Source organism: Schistocerca gregaria, chromosome 9 (assembly GCF_023897955.1).
Source record: "Schistocerca gregaria isolate iqSchGreg1 chromosome 9, iqSchGreg1.2, whole genome shotgun sequence".
NCBI lineage: Eukaryota > Metazoa > Arthropoda > Insecta > Orthoptera > Acrididae > Schistocerca > Schistocerca gregaria.
Window position 1 is genome coordinate 116,605,014 of NC_064928.1, and position 16,793 is coordinate 116,621,806.

A 16,793-nucleotide genomic window follows, 5' to 3' on the forward strand; every position below is an offset into this window, starting at 1 on the left:
CCTTGCCATTGCCAGTCTACATTTTATATCCTCTCTACTTCGACCATCATCAGTTATTTTGTTCCCCAAATAGCAAAATTCCTTTACTACTTCAAGTGTCTCATTTCCTAATCTAATTCCATCAGCGTCACCCGACTTAATTCGACTACATTCCATTATCATCGTTTTGCTTTTGTTGATTTTACATTCTAAAGGAAAAATTAATAACCATTATTTGTTACATGAGCAAAAAATATAAAGGTACAAATAACAAAAATTGAGGTTTCTTCCATTCCCACAGGGGTGGAAAGGAAGAAGCACACGAGATAAGAGAGACGCTCAAAAATAACAGACCCCGTAACGAAAGGAGTGGGAAGGCAGGGGGCCGGCGTGAACCACCAAGCCCAGTTGAAGCCAATCCAGTCAGGGTGAAGGGGGAAGCAACACAGATAAGGTGGAAGGTTCCTCCCTTAAATAAAGCGATAAAAACCCCCATCAAGAATAAAACATAAAACGAGATCTGCCACTGAGGCATTGTCAGCCAACATCAGGGTTAGCGAGTCTGGAAAACTTAAAGTCCATCACAGGGTGGCTAAGTTGAGGCAGACCAATAAGATGTGAGCCGCAGTCAACATCAATCCACAATGACAGATAGGCAGGTCCTCATGACGGAGGAGACAACCCTGAGTCAAAAAAAAAAGTATGGCCAATGCAGAGCCAACAGAGGTCTTACAAGAGGCCTGTAAGGAGGACTGGCATAGAGTTGTAGAATCCTTAGTTGCCCTGAGCTTGTTCGGCGAAGAAAGAGTGATCCATTCTGCATCCCAAAGGCCCAAAACCTGATGTCGTAATGCCAATAGCAAGAGATGGTCTGGTAGTAGCTAAACTAGCCAGTTGACTGGCAAGTTGATTGCCAGGAATCCCAACATGGTCTGGGGTCCAAATTAAAACCACCGAGCATCCACATTGAGCAAGGAGGTAAAGGGACCAATGGGTGATGAGGGAAGCACCGGCCGATAGCGTGCATGCTGCTCAATGAGTCACTACAGATAATGAAGGGTAGTCCTGAGCAGAAGCGGATATGGTCCAGTGCGCGCAAGATGGCTACCAATTCAGCAGTAAAAACACTACTGCCATCTGGCAAGGAACGAAGCTCCATGTGTCGCACATAGGTGTAAGCAAAACCAGTGCGGCCAACAACCATGGAGCCATCAGTATAGATCACTTCTGAACCCTGAATTGCTGGAGTTCAGAAAAGAGCGACTGAATGCGGACAGCCATGGTAAGCCCACATCGTGGCCGCCACTGCAGCAGGGTGATCGTGTCTGGATAAAGGAGACCATAATTAGTGCGCTTTGGGGTGCAGGGAATGCGGAGCGCATAAGATATCGGACGTTGCTGGCGCAAAACTTGCAGTGGTGGAATCCCCGTCTCTGCGAGAAAGCTAAGTACAGGGCTACTCTGGAAAGCACCAGTCGCAAGTCAGACCCCATAGTGGTGGATGGGATCTAGTATCTGCAGTGTCGAAGGCAATGCAGAACCATAGAAAGGACTTTCATAGTCTAAATGAGACTGGATCAACACTTGATACAATCGCAGGAGAACAGAGCGGTCTGCACCCCATGTAGTATTGCACATACACATAAGAACGTTGAGATGGGACCAGCACGTCCTCTTCAGCTGGCAAATGTCAGGGAGCCATGTCAACTGTGCATCGAAGACCAGACCCAAGAGCGTCCACCACCTCGAGGGGCTGGCCATCGAGGAACAGTTCCAGATGGTGGATGGACTGCACGACAATAACAGAAATGTATGACATGACTCTTGGCCGCCAAAAACTGAAAACCTTGGGAGAGAGCCCATAAGTGCGCCGGACAGGTTACGCCCTGTAAATGTCGTTCTGCAGTGCCCATTACGGAGGAGGTGAGGTAGACACAAAAATCTTCAACATACAAAGAGGGGGACACTGTTGGCCCAACAGCTGTCACCAGACCATTAATGGCTACGAGAAAGAGAGGGACGCTCAGCACGGAACCCTGTGGAATGCCATTTTCTTGCTGATGGGGAGAGCTGTAGGAGGAGCCAACTTGGACCTGAAAAGAGTGACAAGAAAGGAAGTTATGGATAAAAATGGGCAGAGCACCACAGAAGCCCCATTCGTGAAGGGTGGTGAGGATGTTGTGGCACCAGGTGGTGTCATAGGCTTTATGCAAATCAAAGAAGACTGCAAGGAGATGTTGCTGATGGGCAAAAGCCAACCAGATAGCAGACTCCAGGTGGACCAAGTTATCCACCGTAGAGCAGCCACAGCAAAAAACACTTTGAGTCAATGACAAAAGATCCTGGGATTCAAGGATCCAAAACAGCTGCCGACTCACCATGCGTTCAAGGAGCTTGCAGAGGGTGTTAGCAAGGCTAATTGGATGGTAGCTATCCAACTGAAGAGGTAGCTTCCCTGGCTTCAATACCGGAACAACAATGCTTTCCTGTGACTGTAGAAAATACTCCCTCACCCCACAGACGGTTGAAGAGGGACAGTATACGACGGTGGCCACCCACTGGTAAGTGTTGGAGCATTTAGTTATGTATCCGATCCGATCCAGAAGCCGTGTCAGGACAAAGGGCGAGGGCGATGACAAATTCCCACTCACTCAATGGGGCATTATATGGCTCCAAGCAGTGAGAAACAAAAGACAAAGGCAGTCGTTCTGAACGCTCTTTCAGGAGAAGGAACGTTGGATACTGAGTTGGTGCTGAAGCTTGAGCAAAGTGCTGAGCGAAATTTTCTGCCACAAAGTCCGGATTGGTAAGGACAACACCATGCACCGAAATTCCTGCAACCCCGGTGGGAGGACAGTGGCCAAAACTTCGTCAGAGTTTCGCCCAGACTTGTGAAGATGGGGTGTGGAGACCTATGGCAGCTACATATCATTCCCAGCAAATCTGTTTCTGAAATTTGATTAGGTAGCGGGCCCAGGCACGGAGTTGTTTAAAGACCAGAAGAAGAGCAGTAGAAGGGTGCCTCTTGAAGGGTTGAAGAGCACGGCAGCAGTCTTTTATACCTGCAGCAATTTCTGGAGTCTACCAAGGGACCATCTTCCGGTGGGGGGAACCTGAAGAAGAAGAGATTGCTGAAACAGCTGCTGAAAGGATGGAGGCAGTCAAAGTCTGAGTAGATTCATCAACACTGTCGTGTGGCAATACAGGGGGGATGGGAGCAGAGCAGAAAGCACCCCAATCTGCCTTATATGGCCCACCTGGGAGGGTGACGGAGCGAGACACACTGAAGGAAGGTCAAAACAATCGGATAATGGTCGCTGTCTCATAAGTCATCGTGGACTCCCCCCTGAACAGAGGGAAAAAGGCCAGGACTGCAGATGGAGAGGTCAATGGTTGAGAAAGTGCCTTGCGCCACACTAAAGTATGTGGGAGCACCTGTGTTTAGTAAACAGAGGTCAAGCCCTGTCTGAACAGATTCAACTGTCCTGCCCAGGGCTGCAGTTGCATGACTACCCCACGGAGGGTTGTGGACATTTAAGTCCCCTAATAGCAGGAAGGGAGAAGGGGATTGTTGAAGAAGGATGGTTAGGGGAAGGGATGTGGGCGGCCTGTCAGGTGGGAGGAAGAGATTACAGATTGTGATTGAAGTGGCCAGATGGACCCTGACAGCAATGGCTTCCAGAGTGGTATGGAGGGGAGCCCATTTACTAACGATGTCCTTACAGACCTAGGTGCAAACACCACCAGAAGCCTACAAGGTGCCAATTCGGTTCTGACAGAAAGTGTGGAACCCAGGAAGGGTGGGTGAGTAAGAATTGACAAAATGGGTCTCCTGGAGCGCAATATAAGCGGCAGAGTAGAAGGAAAGAAGGGGCTGCAATTCTGGAAGGTGACACAAATATACATTACAATTCCACTGGAGGATTCTCAAGCCGGAGTCCAAAGTGGAAGTGAATGAACCGGAGTCGGTCACGCCACCGAGTCGCTATCCGTCACCGATAAGGATGGGGTAATATCCATATAGGTGAGGCCAGATTCTGTTGGTTCATTGACTGTAGGAAGGGAAGGCTGCACCTCAGGGGGTAGCAAAGGGGCCTTGACCTTGTTCCTGCATTTCTGCTTCTTCTCTTGGCAAGGAATCACACTGCCGATGTGGAGCAGCAGATCGCCTTTCGGGGGGGGGGGGGGGGGGGGGGGATTGGGGAGGGGGGGGGCGAGGAGTCCTGGTAGGGAGCTCTTATCTGGCGGGGAAGGCGTAGCAGCACCCGAAGGGGTGGGTATGGTTACTGAGGGGGAGGGGGAGGGGGACGGGGAGTGGGAGTGGGAGAGGGTGGGAGGATAAGGGGGAGGGCGGGAGGAGGAGGAGGAGTAGGAGGGGGAGGGGGAGGAGGGGGGAGGAGGAGGGGGAGGAGGAGGGGGAGGAGGAGGGGGGAGGAGGAGGGGGAGGAGGAGGGGGGAGGAGGAGGGGGAGGAGGAGGAGTAGGGGGGAGGAGAAGGAGGCTGAAGGCATGGGGTGAATGGAGGAGGGAGTAGGAGGAGGAATGGGTGTAATTGAAGCAAAAATAGATGTCATAGACGCAGGATGGAGCCGGTTATATTTTTGACGAGCCTTAGTGTAGGTGAGCCGATCTAATGTTTTGTACTCTTGATCCTCCTTTATTTCACGAACATCGGGCATTTAGGGTGAAGTGGAGAATGCTGTCCATTACAATTTACACACATTGGCGGAGGAGCACAGGCACTCTCCTCAAAGAGGGGGCACCCACAGTCACCACAGAGGTGATCAGTGGTGCAGCGGAAAGCCATGTGTCCAAACTTTAAGCATCTCATCAGTGGTGGAACATAAGGTTTTACATCACACCGATACACCATTACCTTGACCTTCACTGGGAAGACATTACCCTCGAAGGCCAGGACAAAGGTGGCCATAGCGATGCGATTGTTCGGAGGGCCTCGCTGCACATGGCGGATAAAACAAACGCCTCGCCACTCGAGGTTAGCACGGAGCTCCTCGTCAGTTTGCAGGAGAAGATCTTGGTGGAAAATAATGCCCTGTACTGAGTTCAAAGATTGGTGGGGTGTGACGGAGACTGGGATGTCACTGAGATGGTTACAAGCATGCAGGTGGTCACATTGGGCAGCAGAAGATGTCTCGATGAGCAAAGCATCGGACTGCTTTTTAGTCATCGATTTAACTTTGCAGTACTTATCTTCAATCGTCCCCACGAAAAACAAAGGTTCAGTCATGGCAAAACTATCGCCATCCGACCTGGTACAAACCAGGTACCGAGGGAAAGGTTTCAACCCAAGCTGGCGAGTTTGACCCTCCTCCCAGGGGGTAGCCATGGGATAGAAGGCTGAAGGATCAGAAGAAGGAGTGTCACGTCTGCTACCACTCTTAGAGACGGCCACAGGATGGCCAGGATGGTGAAGCTTTTGTTGCTTCATGCACAAGGCGTCCGCCCTAGTATCACCCACTCCGATCAGGGGCTCAACCCTTGGGCGCCACCCAGCCGCAACAAGAGCCATATGGCACGGCGGCCATTGTAGGGAGTTCTGGTGCCCCAAAATGAGGAGCATCAACTCCTGGGCATACACGAGGCATTAACAGCTCAGGTACTAGTAGTTTGATCCCTGTGGTTTCAGGGGGCTAAGCCAAGTGGGTACTTAACAGACCCACCACATGGACTGGCTACAGTTCTGGTGACCTAGCAGGAGGGGGGCCAGTGTGCAAAGGGAAAGGGGAGGGGAGGGAAAGAGGAACCTGCACCATGGAAGCTAGGTAGGGAGTTCATCCCCAAATGGCTCACACGAAATGGAAAATTTTGGAAATGGAGGTCAAAACCCCAAGAGGACAAAAAATGCTGAAAAGGACATGGAAACAGCAAACTAAACAATAGCACAGACCAAAACAAAGCCAGGAGGATAGCCAAGTTGACATAAAGAAGTCCATTAAGAGGGAAAAGAGAGGCAGGAACAAAGCAGCAAGGATAGGGAGGGTGAGGAACAGAGATGGTAATGCAGCCTTCAGAGTAAAGGAAAGGAGACTGCAATAGCTTGAAGGCCCATGCGTACCACACACGTACCAACAAAAGAACTGTGGGCCCCTTGGGGATGAAATTTTTCTTTACAATCTATAGTCTAGAGCAGTGGTTCCCAACAGGTGGTCCGCGAGCTATGGCAGAGGGGTCCGCAAGATGCTATTAGAATAAAAAATATATTAAATATATTTCGTATGATAACAGAGTTTTTGTTTTGGCCACTTCCTGCATGAGCAGAGCTTTAGCTAACGCTAACTTCTGTGTCTAGCAATAATCAAAACTTTAACAATAACAATAAATTGAAAAAGTTTTAATCTCAATATGTTTTCAATAATGAATATGTCAATGTTTTTTCTAAGTACCAAAAATAGAAAATGTATAAAAAGACTCTTAATTTGGCTTTTTTAGGTGCCTGATACTGTGGTATGACAAGTTACCAATCATGCTCAATGAGGAGGTCCTCGAGAAAATTTTGTTGGTAACCCCTGGTCTAGAGAGTATATAACCATGTAATTTCACATAGATTGGCTGATAAAAAATACATAAAAATCATAATTGTATCAGACCAAAAAAGTCTCGAAAATTGTATCATTTCATTTGAGAAAAAAGAAGTTTCATTTATTCTCCAAATATTAAAGTGTAATTTCATGCCCGCACAATAGTAAAAACAACAAAACTTCAAAACTTTGAAACTTTGAAGTAAAATAAAATGGAAAAACAGACAGAAAAATTGCTAAAATTTTGTGTGATTATCATTTACTTATAGAGGATGGACACAACAAAACTTGTTTGTGTCAAAGACTGAGCAATAAACACAGTGATATGTAATGATCAGAATTACATGCCTTCTTTGGAAATGACTGCATGATGTGTAAACTTTACTTTCGGTAATTGGGAATCTAAAGATAACCAACCACAATTAAAAGTTATTAATTAGGACAGAGTGGTACTAGTCACACAGAGGAGGGGTTGTGCAGAAGATGGGCACACTTAAAAGTAGGCTAAGCTATGGGACAAAGCCCTTACTCAGATTTATAACCGCCCCCCTCCCCCCCCCCCCCCCCTCTCTCTCCCCCCCCCCCCCTCCATACTATCACAACAACTAAACATGCATATGGTCACTGGTGTCTCTGGGTGCTGAACCAAACTGTGGGGCTCAAGGCCTCTTCAATGGGGTGAGCAGAAACCTATCCTAATTCACACTGTTATTCCGTTCAGGTTTTTCCAGTGTTAAATTTTACACATAAGTGGATTTCAAAATAAAAGTAAAAACTATTACTCAGTTAATGCACAGAATTTTGCACATAATTCAGTTATTTAACGTCTGACAGAAGAGAGCAGGTAAAAAAGACTATGACAAAAAATATCAACACTTTTGGAGGCATGTGAGGTTTAGCTGAAAACTTTTTGGAAAATACTTTTTGTATTTATCTTTTACAAATTGGATGCATGAATTCAATTCCACAAACATTTCAAGACAATTTGAATAGTAAAAATATAGGTCCCAATATACCAAGCTTGACTAAATTCCAAAACTCTTGCTCCATTATCAATGCTAATTACTTCCAAACTGGAATTTAGCACATAAAGTTCACAGAATATTCAGCTCACACTAATATGTCTGAAATCATCAATTTTTTTTTCAGATATTCTGAGGAGACAAAAGAGACTTAAAATGAAATTTTAGTATTAACTGTGGTATCTTTCCTCAAAGCACCGTCTAGTGGAGTAAGATATCTTTCTGTGCTCCACAGTATATTCGTCATAGTTCATGGCAAAAGCTATTTATTGGCAAAAGTACCTGTGATGAATTTAAATTAAAACTACAAGAAGAGTATTCAGTTTGTTATTTTTCAATTTTCTTTATAACCAGTGTGCCAAAGCATAATTCTGTGTCATAATTTGCAGAACTGATACGAGTACAAAAACAAAGTCAATGTGTGCGGATTTTAGAGTCTTTCAAAAGTTTGTAAACAGCAAACTGGCAAACATGATATCTCTCATGTGACTATGAAATCTGAAAAATAATTAACAGTAGTTGATACCTGTCTTCAATTCTACTGACTTAGTCATCTTTTATCCTAATTAATCTCCTGAAACATAAATGAAAACAGCCAATACATTAAATTGTAAGGCAGAACCTCCACACACCTAAAAAAATGAAATTATTACAGTAGGAATCAATCAAATTCCAGAAATGATTAATAATGGGAGTGAATTGTTTTGTTTATGATAAAATGAGTATTTTTTTTCGCAAGCTTTGATTTGAGTGACAAGTTCTTTAAGACAGGTCCTTTGCACAGAAATGAACATTTTGATTATGCTCTACATGTAGTTCTTAAACTAGAAGTTGTACATTTTCCTGCTGAGATGGGCTCCGAGCTCATGGAGGACTATACTAAATAATGTACAAAACATCAAACACAGAAGCTTCAGTTTACATCTCATTTCATTGTAAGTTACCTTGGTATATATATACAGTTTTATCAACAAATAAGATTTTTTAAAAGAAAAGGCAATTTTTTTAGACAAAATTGCTGGATAGCACTTAGCATCAGTACTGCTAACAGATGCATACGGAAGTAAAACAGATACACTTACTAGCTTTCAAAACCAACAGTTCCTTCCTCAGGAAGGAGGGAGGGAGGGACAGTTTGACAAGGGTTAAACAGGAAGGGCAGGTCACATGCCAGGATGAGAAGAACTCATCTGCAGTGAACAAGCTGAAAGATAGAAAGTGTGCACACAGCGGAGGTGGCAACACAGTGATTGATCATACGAGATGAGTGTCATGACTTTAGACTCACCTGCCTTTGACTGATGTCCACCTGATACGCAGGCTCTTGAGCACACATTTATGGGAACTGATGAAATACTCAGCATCTTGATACTGGTAGCATAGGCCAAAAATGTCCCCCAAGCCCAAGTCACTTAAATGTGGGCAGCCATCAGCTATAATGTGCAGTGGAATCACCTTGTCTGCAACTTCAGTTTCACGTATGTGCAGCACTCGCAGGTCTACCAGCCGTGCCACAGCATCCAAGAATCTCACATTTGCCCGGACACCCTTGTCGGAAATGGACAATGTGTGGATCTTTCTACAGCCAGCAAAGAGGTTGTCTGCTTCCTGAATCAAAGCGAGGCAGACACGAGTCAGGTTTATGATACACTATGGATAATTTGCAGAACTGATACAAGTACAAAAACAAAGTCAATCGCGTATATACAGTAAATCGAAACTGCACATCTTAACAAATCAACTCATTAGATACAGGGAAGAATAAAAAGGGTGACAAAACTGCCCCAGAATTCCAAAATTACACAGATTACATCATCAGGGGTATCCGTCTATGCTACATGTGACAGAATTTCAGCTACACTGCAGTACTTGCCATCTGAATGATGTAATGTAAATAGAGTAAGACAAAAAAATGACACACCACAAAGGAGTTAAGCAAACCGGTCACAAATTGATATTCATACAGGCATTGATGAATGATGCAAAACTGTAGACCTTGGCAGCTGACGGATGGATGTGTAATGCTGCAGCACAATGTTGTCATGCAATTGGCAACGGTAGTAAAAAGAGGAATTCAATACCAGGGCACAAAGTCTTTTCAAATTTCATTATGTGTTCTCAGTTGTACAGCAACTATTCCTCACAGACAAGAGCATGAACAATATATGCACATGTCGGGAATTGAGAGAGAACATGTAGTTGGGCTCAAAGAACCCTGTCAGAATAATCAGTGAATCGTTCCACATTTGAATAGGGAGTGATACCACTATTTGAAGATGTCAGCAGCCATAGGTGAACGGTGGCAAAACAGTGTCACGAAGGAAGCGGTGACCTAGAGAGATGACAGAATGTGACGGCCGAGCAATCATCAAAGGGGCACTAAGAGCCTCAAATTCATCATTATCATTGATCCATTGTGCAACTGGTACATCAGTGACTGCAAAAATCATTAATAGTAGGCTCACACAAAGGGGGCTGAGCCCACAGCAGCCCTTGCACCGACTACCATTGACATCTGCACATCGCCATGCTGTTGGGCACATTTGGCTAGGAATCACATTGACTGGAGAAGAACTGTCTTCAGAGATTAGTTCCACTTCAAACTGAGCACTGATGAGCAGTGAAGACGTATCTCGAGGTGACACGGACGAAGGTGTAATACCAACCTGATTGTCGCCCATTATATGGCCTAATAACCAGGAGTGATGGCCTGGGGTACCATTTCTTTTCATAGTAGGACCTTTTGGTTATCATCTGCAACACCCTTACAGAACAGGACACTGACGATATCCCACACCCCAATTTGTTGCCCTTCATGGCAAACAACCCTGAGCTTGCATTTCAGCAAGATAATGCCCACCACACAGTGTGATAATTTCTACAGCTTGTCTTTGTGCTTTCCAAACCATACCTTGGCCAGTAAGGTTGCCGGATCCCTATCCAACTGAGAACACTTCAAGTATTCCGGGCAGGTCCCTCTGACCACCTTGAGATTTTGATGATCTAATGTGTCAGTCGGATGGAAGTTTGCACGATATGCCTCAAGAGGACATTGGACACAACTTTCGATCAATGCCAAGCTAACTGCTAGCAAAAGGACCACAGCTGGACCAATGCATTATTGGCTTACTCAATTTGTGATGCTCTTTGTCTTGAATAAATCATTCAATTTTTCTCAAACTGTAAACATTTGATTGTTATACACTACACTACTGCTATATACTTCATCCCATTTGGATGCTTCTGTCCTGGTGTGTCTTTTTCCTTCTTATTGTGGGATTGGTTTATGAAAGAATTTTAACAAAATTTTGATGTTTATAATTTAGGAATTAATACAAAATGGTTATTTCAAATGTCTTTGATGTTGAATGAGTGGGGATCATAACAACACAGATTCATATACATACTGTGTTGGGAGTAGATCCTTGCCATCCCAGTCAGCACGTTGCATATAGCTGGTGGCCTGTGACCACAAGGAGATACTACCATTTTGTTCGCACTTCCTCTAATCATTTATTTAAAAACTGTACCCCTGTGTGTGTGTGTGTGTGTGTGTGTGGGGGGGGGGGGGGGGGAGAGAGAGAGAGAGAGAGAGAGAGAGAGAGAGAGAGAGAGAGAGAGAGAGAGAGAGAGAGAGAGAGAGAGAGAGAGAGAGAGAGAGGGGGGGGGGGGGGAGGGGGTGTGGCGAATAAAATAGGAGAGTGAAAGCGGCTTATTAAATAATTATGTTGCACTAGTTATATACCATTCGTTTCTCGTACTGAAAGGTTATTTACCACAAGCATCACTCAAAAATTTTAAAATAGCAACAGATTTGTAACTGAAGTCATACTATCACAAATTATGAAGTTAAATATTTTGCTTGTAAAGTGTGAAAATAAGCTGCATCACCTAAAAATTTATCATAGCAGATTCCCTTGATATCTTCCCTTTTTTCTTTTGATGCACAGTGCAATCTATTTGGTGCAAATAGTTATTATAGCTATATCTAGTTCAATATAACAGTACAAGTAAGAAATACTGATTAATCAAGGGGAGAGCTACTCTTGAACAAGGCTTCCAATATCTGGTTTGGCACAACTCTAAGTCAACTCACCACATGAGTGTCAGTGATTAGAAAAAAGTGATGCAAAACGGACAGAGCACACTAATAAGGCTGCAATATTTTTCCTTAAGGACATAATTTTGACAGAACTCCGATAGAGGTACACTTTCAAACTTTTTTCCAAATCTGAGTGACACTGAAAATCTTCACAAGCCATATGTAAATCCTTGGAGACTTTGTCTGCACTTATGCAGAGAGGGGAACAAAAGAGATTGAAACTTACTTTATTGCCCTTGAAGTCTCAAAATCTACTACTGAATTCCTCTATTTAGGGAATGTATAATGTGTAAATCTCAGACAGAATTTTCATTGCTGCTTTTCTGCTGGTGAGGAAAATACACAAAACTTATTTGTGATTCCCAACTTCACAGAGTTATTTTATCTGAAATGGCTCCACATGGTGATACATAGTTCTTATTAACTGTTATTTCCATTGGAAAAATATATTTAGTTTATCTGAGTGAGCCGTTGTAACTACCACAAAAGTAAAATCCCACATTCATATTGCACCTTCAAATTCATACTTCAATCGGTCCCTTGGTTCCTTCCACCAGAGCAACGCAAATGCCTCAAACCAAGAGGCCTACTGATGAAAAAGGCACTTCGAAGAGGAACAGCAAATATTTGCATGAATCACCGCCAGTGGAGAAATGAAGGTTGATCACCAGTCTGGTTATAACTGGTAGAAACAATTTCATATAGGTATCGGTCTCGCCAACTTTTGGATTAATTGCTTTTAAACGATATATTCAAAATAGTGTTTCAGCATTCTAGAAAAGGCATTCATCTGACAGTTCATTTACTTAATAAATAACACATCCACAAATTGCAACTTCTCATGTGTGGCCACAATGTTGCTGGACTATAATGTTGGCAATAACCAGCTTTTACAGTCTGTACCTCAATTGTCCATGACAGAGGTTGGATTGTTTCAGTTGTCAACAAACTGAGTCCATTCGGACTAGCCTTAATTCTGAGCAGCATGAAATTGGAACAACATGTAACTGTAAGGATGCACACAGAAACAGTAATACTGATACTGAAAGTCTAAAGCTGACTGACAAGGGACTGTACAAATTTCCCTCATTGATTTGATTCTTATGGGATGCGCAGGGCATGACTATGATTTCAACACACATAAATATGAAGATGCAACTCTCAATTATTTTTGAGAAAATTACGTTTGAACATGCTACAGATATTTATATACTCTGTATGGCCACTAGTACTAACAAAGTCCACAGTAAGTGTGTTAAGCAGTTGGTTTTGGGAGTGCAAGGTCCAAGGATCGAATATCACCGCCTGCACTTTTTTCCCCTTCCCACATAATTATTATGACTGTCCAAACCATCATTACTGAATCATTCATTTATTATTTTCATAGTCTTCATGCTGAAAAAAGAAAAAAAAAAGGTTCATAATAAGAACAAAAAATGGATATACAACTTCCAATTAATTCTACAGTCATTTTATTTATATTGTTTTATCTACATGAATGTGGTTCATGGTGTGGGTTCCTGTAGTCATGTCCTAGTTCATGAACCACGGGCAACATATGAGTGGCCAAGTAAGTGGTCCCGATAGTCGGGATACCAGTTACTTTGGAATAAGGCTGGGCATCTCGGACATATTCTGAGTCGTGGTCACCTTTGTGCTCATACGGCAAAGACTACCAAATCCACCGGTTAGTCCCTCAACCGTTAGGAGTAAAACCCAATGGGGCTCGGGGCAAGTAAGGCTAGCAACCTGCTTCCCCGGTACTTTAAATATGATGCTGTCAAAAATCAGAGCAAAATGCCTCGGACCTTTGGAGGTGACCGAGTCCCACCTCTAACTGACAAAGCAGGGACTCCTAAGATATGACTTGGCAAGCAAATGGTAATGAGATGGGGCGCTATTAATATCAATGGGGGCGACTCTGGGAAGAAGGTAGAGCTGGCAGAGGCTGCAAGTAAGATGGGGCTGGATGTTTTAGCTGTTAGTGACATTCGGGTAAGGGGTGAGAAAGAAGAGGAAATGGGAGAATACGAGGTCTACCTGGATTGTGTCAGTATATTCGCATTGTGAAGGGACAGATCAAGATAAGATGGATAGTTTTTATGAGGCACTCAGTGATGTAGTTGTTAGAGGAAAGGACAAGGACAGTGTTCTGCACATGGGTGATTTTAACGCCAGGATTGGAAATCGAACAGAAGGGTATGAAAAGGTTATGGGTAAATTTGGAGAGGATATGGAGGCCAACAGGAACGGGAAACAACTCTTGGATTTCTGTGCCAGTATGGGCTTAGTAATCACAAACTCCTTTTTAAAACATAAGAACATTCACCGGTATACTTGGGAAGGCAAGGGAACCAGATCTGTCATTTACTATATAATTACAGATCAGGAATTCAGGAACGCTGTGAGGGATACATGTGTATTCAGGGGATTCTTTGATGACACTGATCATTATTTAATCTGCAGTGAAATTGGGATTGTGAGGCCGAAAGTGCAGGAGGTCAGGTCCATATGCAGGAGCATAAGAGTGGAGAAACCTCAGGATAAGGAAATTAGGCACAAGTACATAACAGCGATCTCAGAAAGGTACCAGTTAGTTGAATGTAGTTAATTACAGTCATTGGAAAAGGAATGGACAAGGTACAGGAACACAGTACTAGAAGTGGCTAAAGAACGTCTTGGAACAGTAGTGTGTAAAAGTAGGATGAAGCAAACAGCTTGGTGGAATGACACAGTCAAGGCAGCCTGTAAAAGGAAAAAGAAGGCGTATCAAAAATGGCTACATACTAGAACTCAGGTAGACAGAGAAAGCTATGTTGAAGAAAGAAACTAAGCCAAACAGATAATTGCAGCATCCAAGAAGAAATCTTGGGAAGACTTTGGAAACTATGGGTCAAGCTGCTGGAAAACCATTCTGGAGTGTAATTAGCAGTCTTCGAAAGGGAGGTAAGAAGGAAATGACAAGTATTTTGGACAGGTCAGGAAAACTGCTGGTGAATCCTGTGGATGCCTTGGGCAGATGGAGGGAATATTTTGAAGAGTTGCTCAATGTATGTGAAAATACGATCAGTAAGGTTTCAGATTTCGAGGTAGAATGGGGTAGGAATGATGATGGAAATAGGATCACATTTGAGGAAGTGGAGAAAATGGTCAATAGATTGCAGTGCAACAAAGCAGCTGGGGTGGATGAAATTAAGTCAGAACTCATCAAATACAGTGGAATGTCAGGTCTTAAATGGCTACACAGGATAATTGAAATGGCCTGGGAGTTGGGACAGGTTCCATCAGACTGGACAAAAGCAGTAATCACACCAATCTTTAAACATGGAAACAGGAAAGATTGTAACAACTACAGAGGTACCTCTTTAATCAGCATTGTAGGTAAAATCTATTCAGGTATTGTTGAAAGAAAAGTGCGAGTATTAGTTGAGGACCAATTGGATGAAAATCAGTGTAGGTTTAGGCCTCTTAGAGGTTGTCAGGACCAGATCTTTCGCTTACGGCAAATAATGGAGAAGTGTTATGAGTGGAACAGGGAATTGTATCTATGCTTTATAGATCTAGGAAAGGTATATGACCGGGTTCCTAGGAGGAAGTTATTGTCTGTTCTACGAGATTATGGAATAGGAGGCAAACTTTTGCAAGCAATTAAAGGTCTTTACATGGATAGTCAGGCAGCAGTTAGAGTTTACGGTAAATTGAGTTCATGGTTCAGAGTAGTTTCAGGAGTAAGACAAGGTTACAACCTGTCTCCACTGTTGTCTATATTATTTATGGATCATATGTTGAAAACAATAGACTGGCTGGGTGAGATTAAGATATGTGAACACAAAATAAGCAGTCTTGCATATGCGGCTGACTTAGTTGTGATGACAGATTTGATTGAAAGTTTGCACAGTAATATTTCAGAGCTAGATCAGAAATGTAAGGACTATTGTATGAAGATTAGCATCTCCAAAACGAAAGTAATGTCAGTGGGAAAGAAATATTAACGGATTGAGTGCCAAATAGGAGGAACAAAGTTACAACAGGTGGACGGTTTCAAGTACTTAGGATGCATATTCTCACAGGATGGCAACATAGTGAAAGAACAGGAAGCGAGGTGTAGCAAAGCTAATGCAGTGAGCGCTCAGCTATGATCTACTCTCTTCTGCAAGAAGGAAGTCAGTACCAAGACTAAGTTATCTGTGCATCGTTCAATCTTTCGACCAACTTTGTTGTATGGGAGCAAAAGCTGAGTGGATTCAGGTTACCTTATCAACAAGGTTGAGGTTACGGATATGAAAGTAGCTAGGATGATTGCAGGTACTAGTAGATGGGAACGATGGCAGGAGGGTGTCCACAATGAGGAAATCAAAGAAAAACTGGGAATGAACTCTACAGATGTAGCAGTCAGGGCGAACAGGCTTAGATGGTGGGGTCATGTTACACGCATGGCAGAAGCAAGGTTACCCAAGAGAATCATGGGTTCAGCAGTAGAGGGTAGGAGGAGTCAGGGCAGACCAAGGAGAAGGTACCTGGATTCAGTTAAGAATGATTTTGAAGTAATAGGTTTAACATCAGAAGAGGAACCAATGTTAGCACTGAATAGGGGATCGTGGAGGAATTTTATAAGGGGGCTATGCTCCAGACTGAACGCTGAAAGGCATAATCAGTCTTAAATGATGATGAGGATGATGATGATGATCACGTCTACATGTGGCAAGTGTAATGTGTAACCTATGGAGCACTGTATGAGAACATTAATTATTGTGAGATGTAGCAACTGTAATGAATGTCAAATCTTTGTATGTGTATGGCTCTTTCAGTGCGTCTATTGCATAACAAATTTGGGTTACATTCGTAAGCAGTTCTCGGTCATCACACAATTCCTTCCCTATCACACATATCTGTTGTTAGAATTATGTGGGAAGTGATAGTTGATCCACAGACCTCACACTTATGAAACTACACACTTACTCAGCTGGCTACAGAATCCTCGGTTACATTTCACTACATGAATCGTGTAACCACATGTAAAATGTTCAAATTCGATTCTCTCAAAAATGGTTGTATGTTGCGTCTTGCTATTTGCATATGTTGAAGTCCTAGTCAAGCTTTACACAGCCTGCCAATACAAATCACATCGGTGAAAGGAAGTTTGCCCTTGTGA

At 43.4% G+C, this 16,793-nt stretch overlaps 1 protein-coding gene across 2 annotated transcripts in view; it reads right to left on the reverse strand.

Annotated features, from left to right (window-relative positions):
• Positions 1–16,793, reverse strand: part of LOC126291884 (F-box/LRR-repeat protein 17-like) — an 89,562-nt gene that overhangs the window by 49,541 nt on the left and 23,228 nt on the right. For both annotated transcript variants that reach the window (XM_049985609.1, XM_049985610.1), the window contains exon 4: positions 8,828–9,147. In XM_049985609.1, the coding sequence (XP_049841566.1) occupies positions 8,828–9,147 (320 nt within the window). The remainder of the gene's footprint in view (positions 1–8,827; positions 9,148–16,793) is intronic.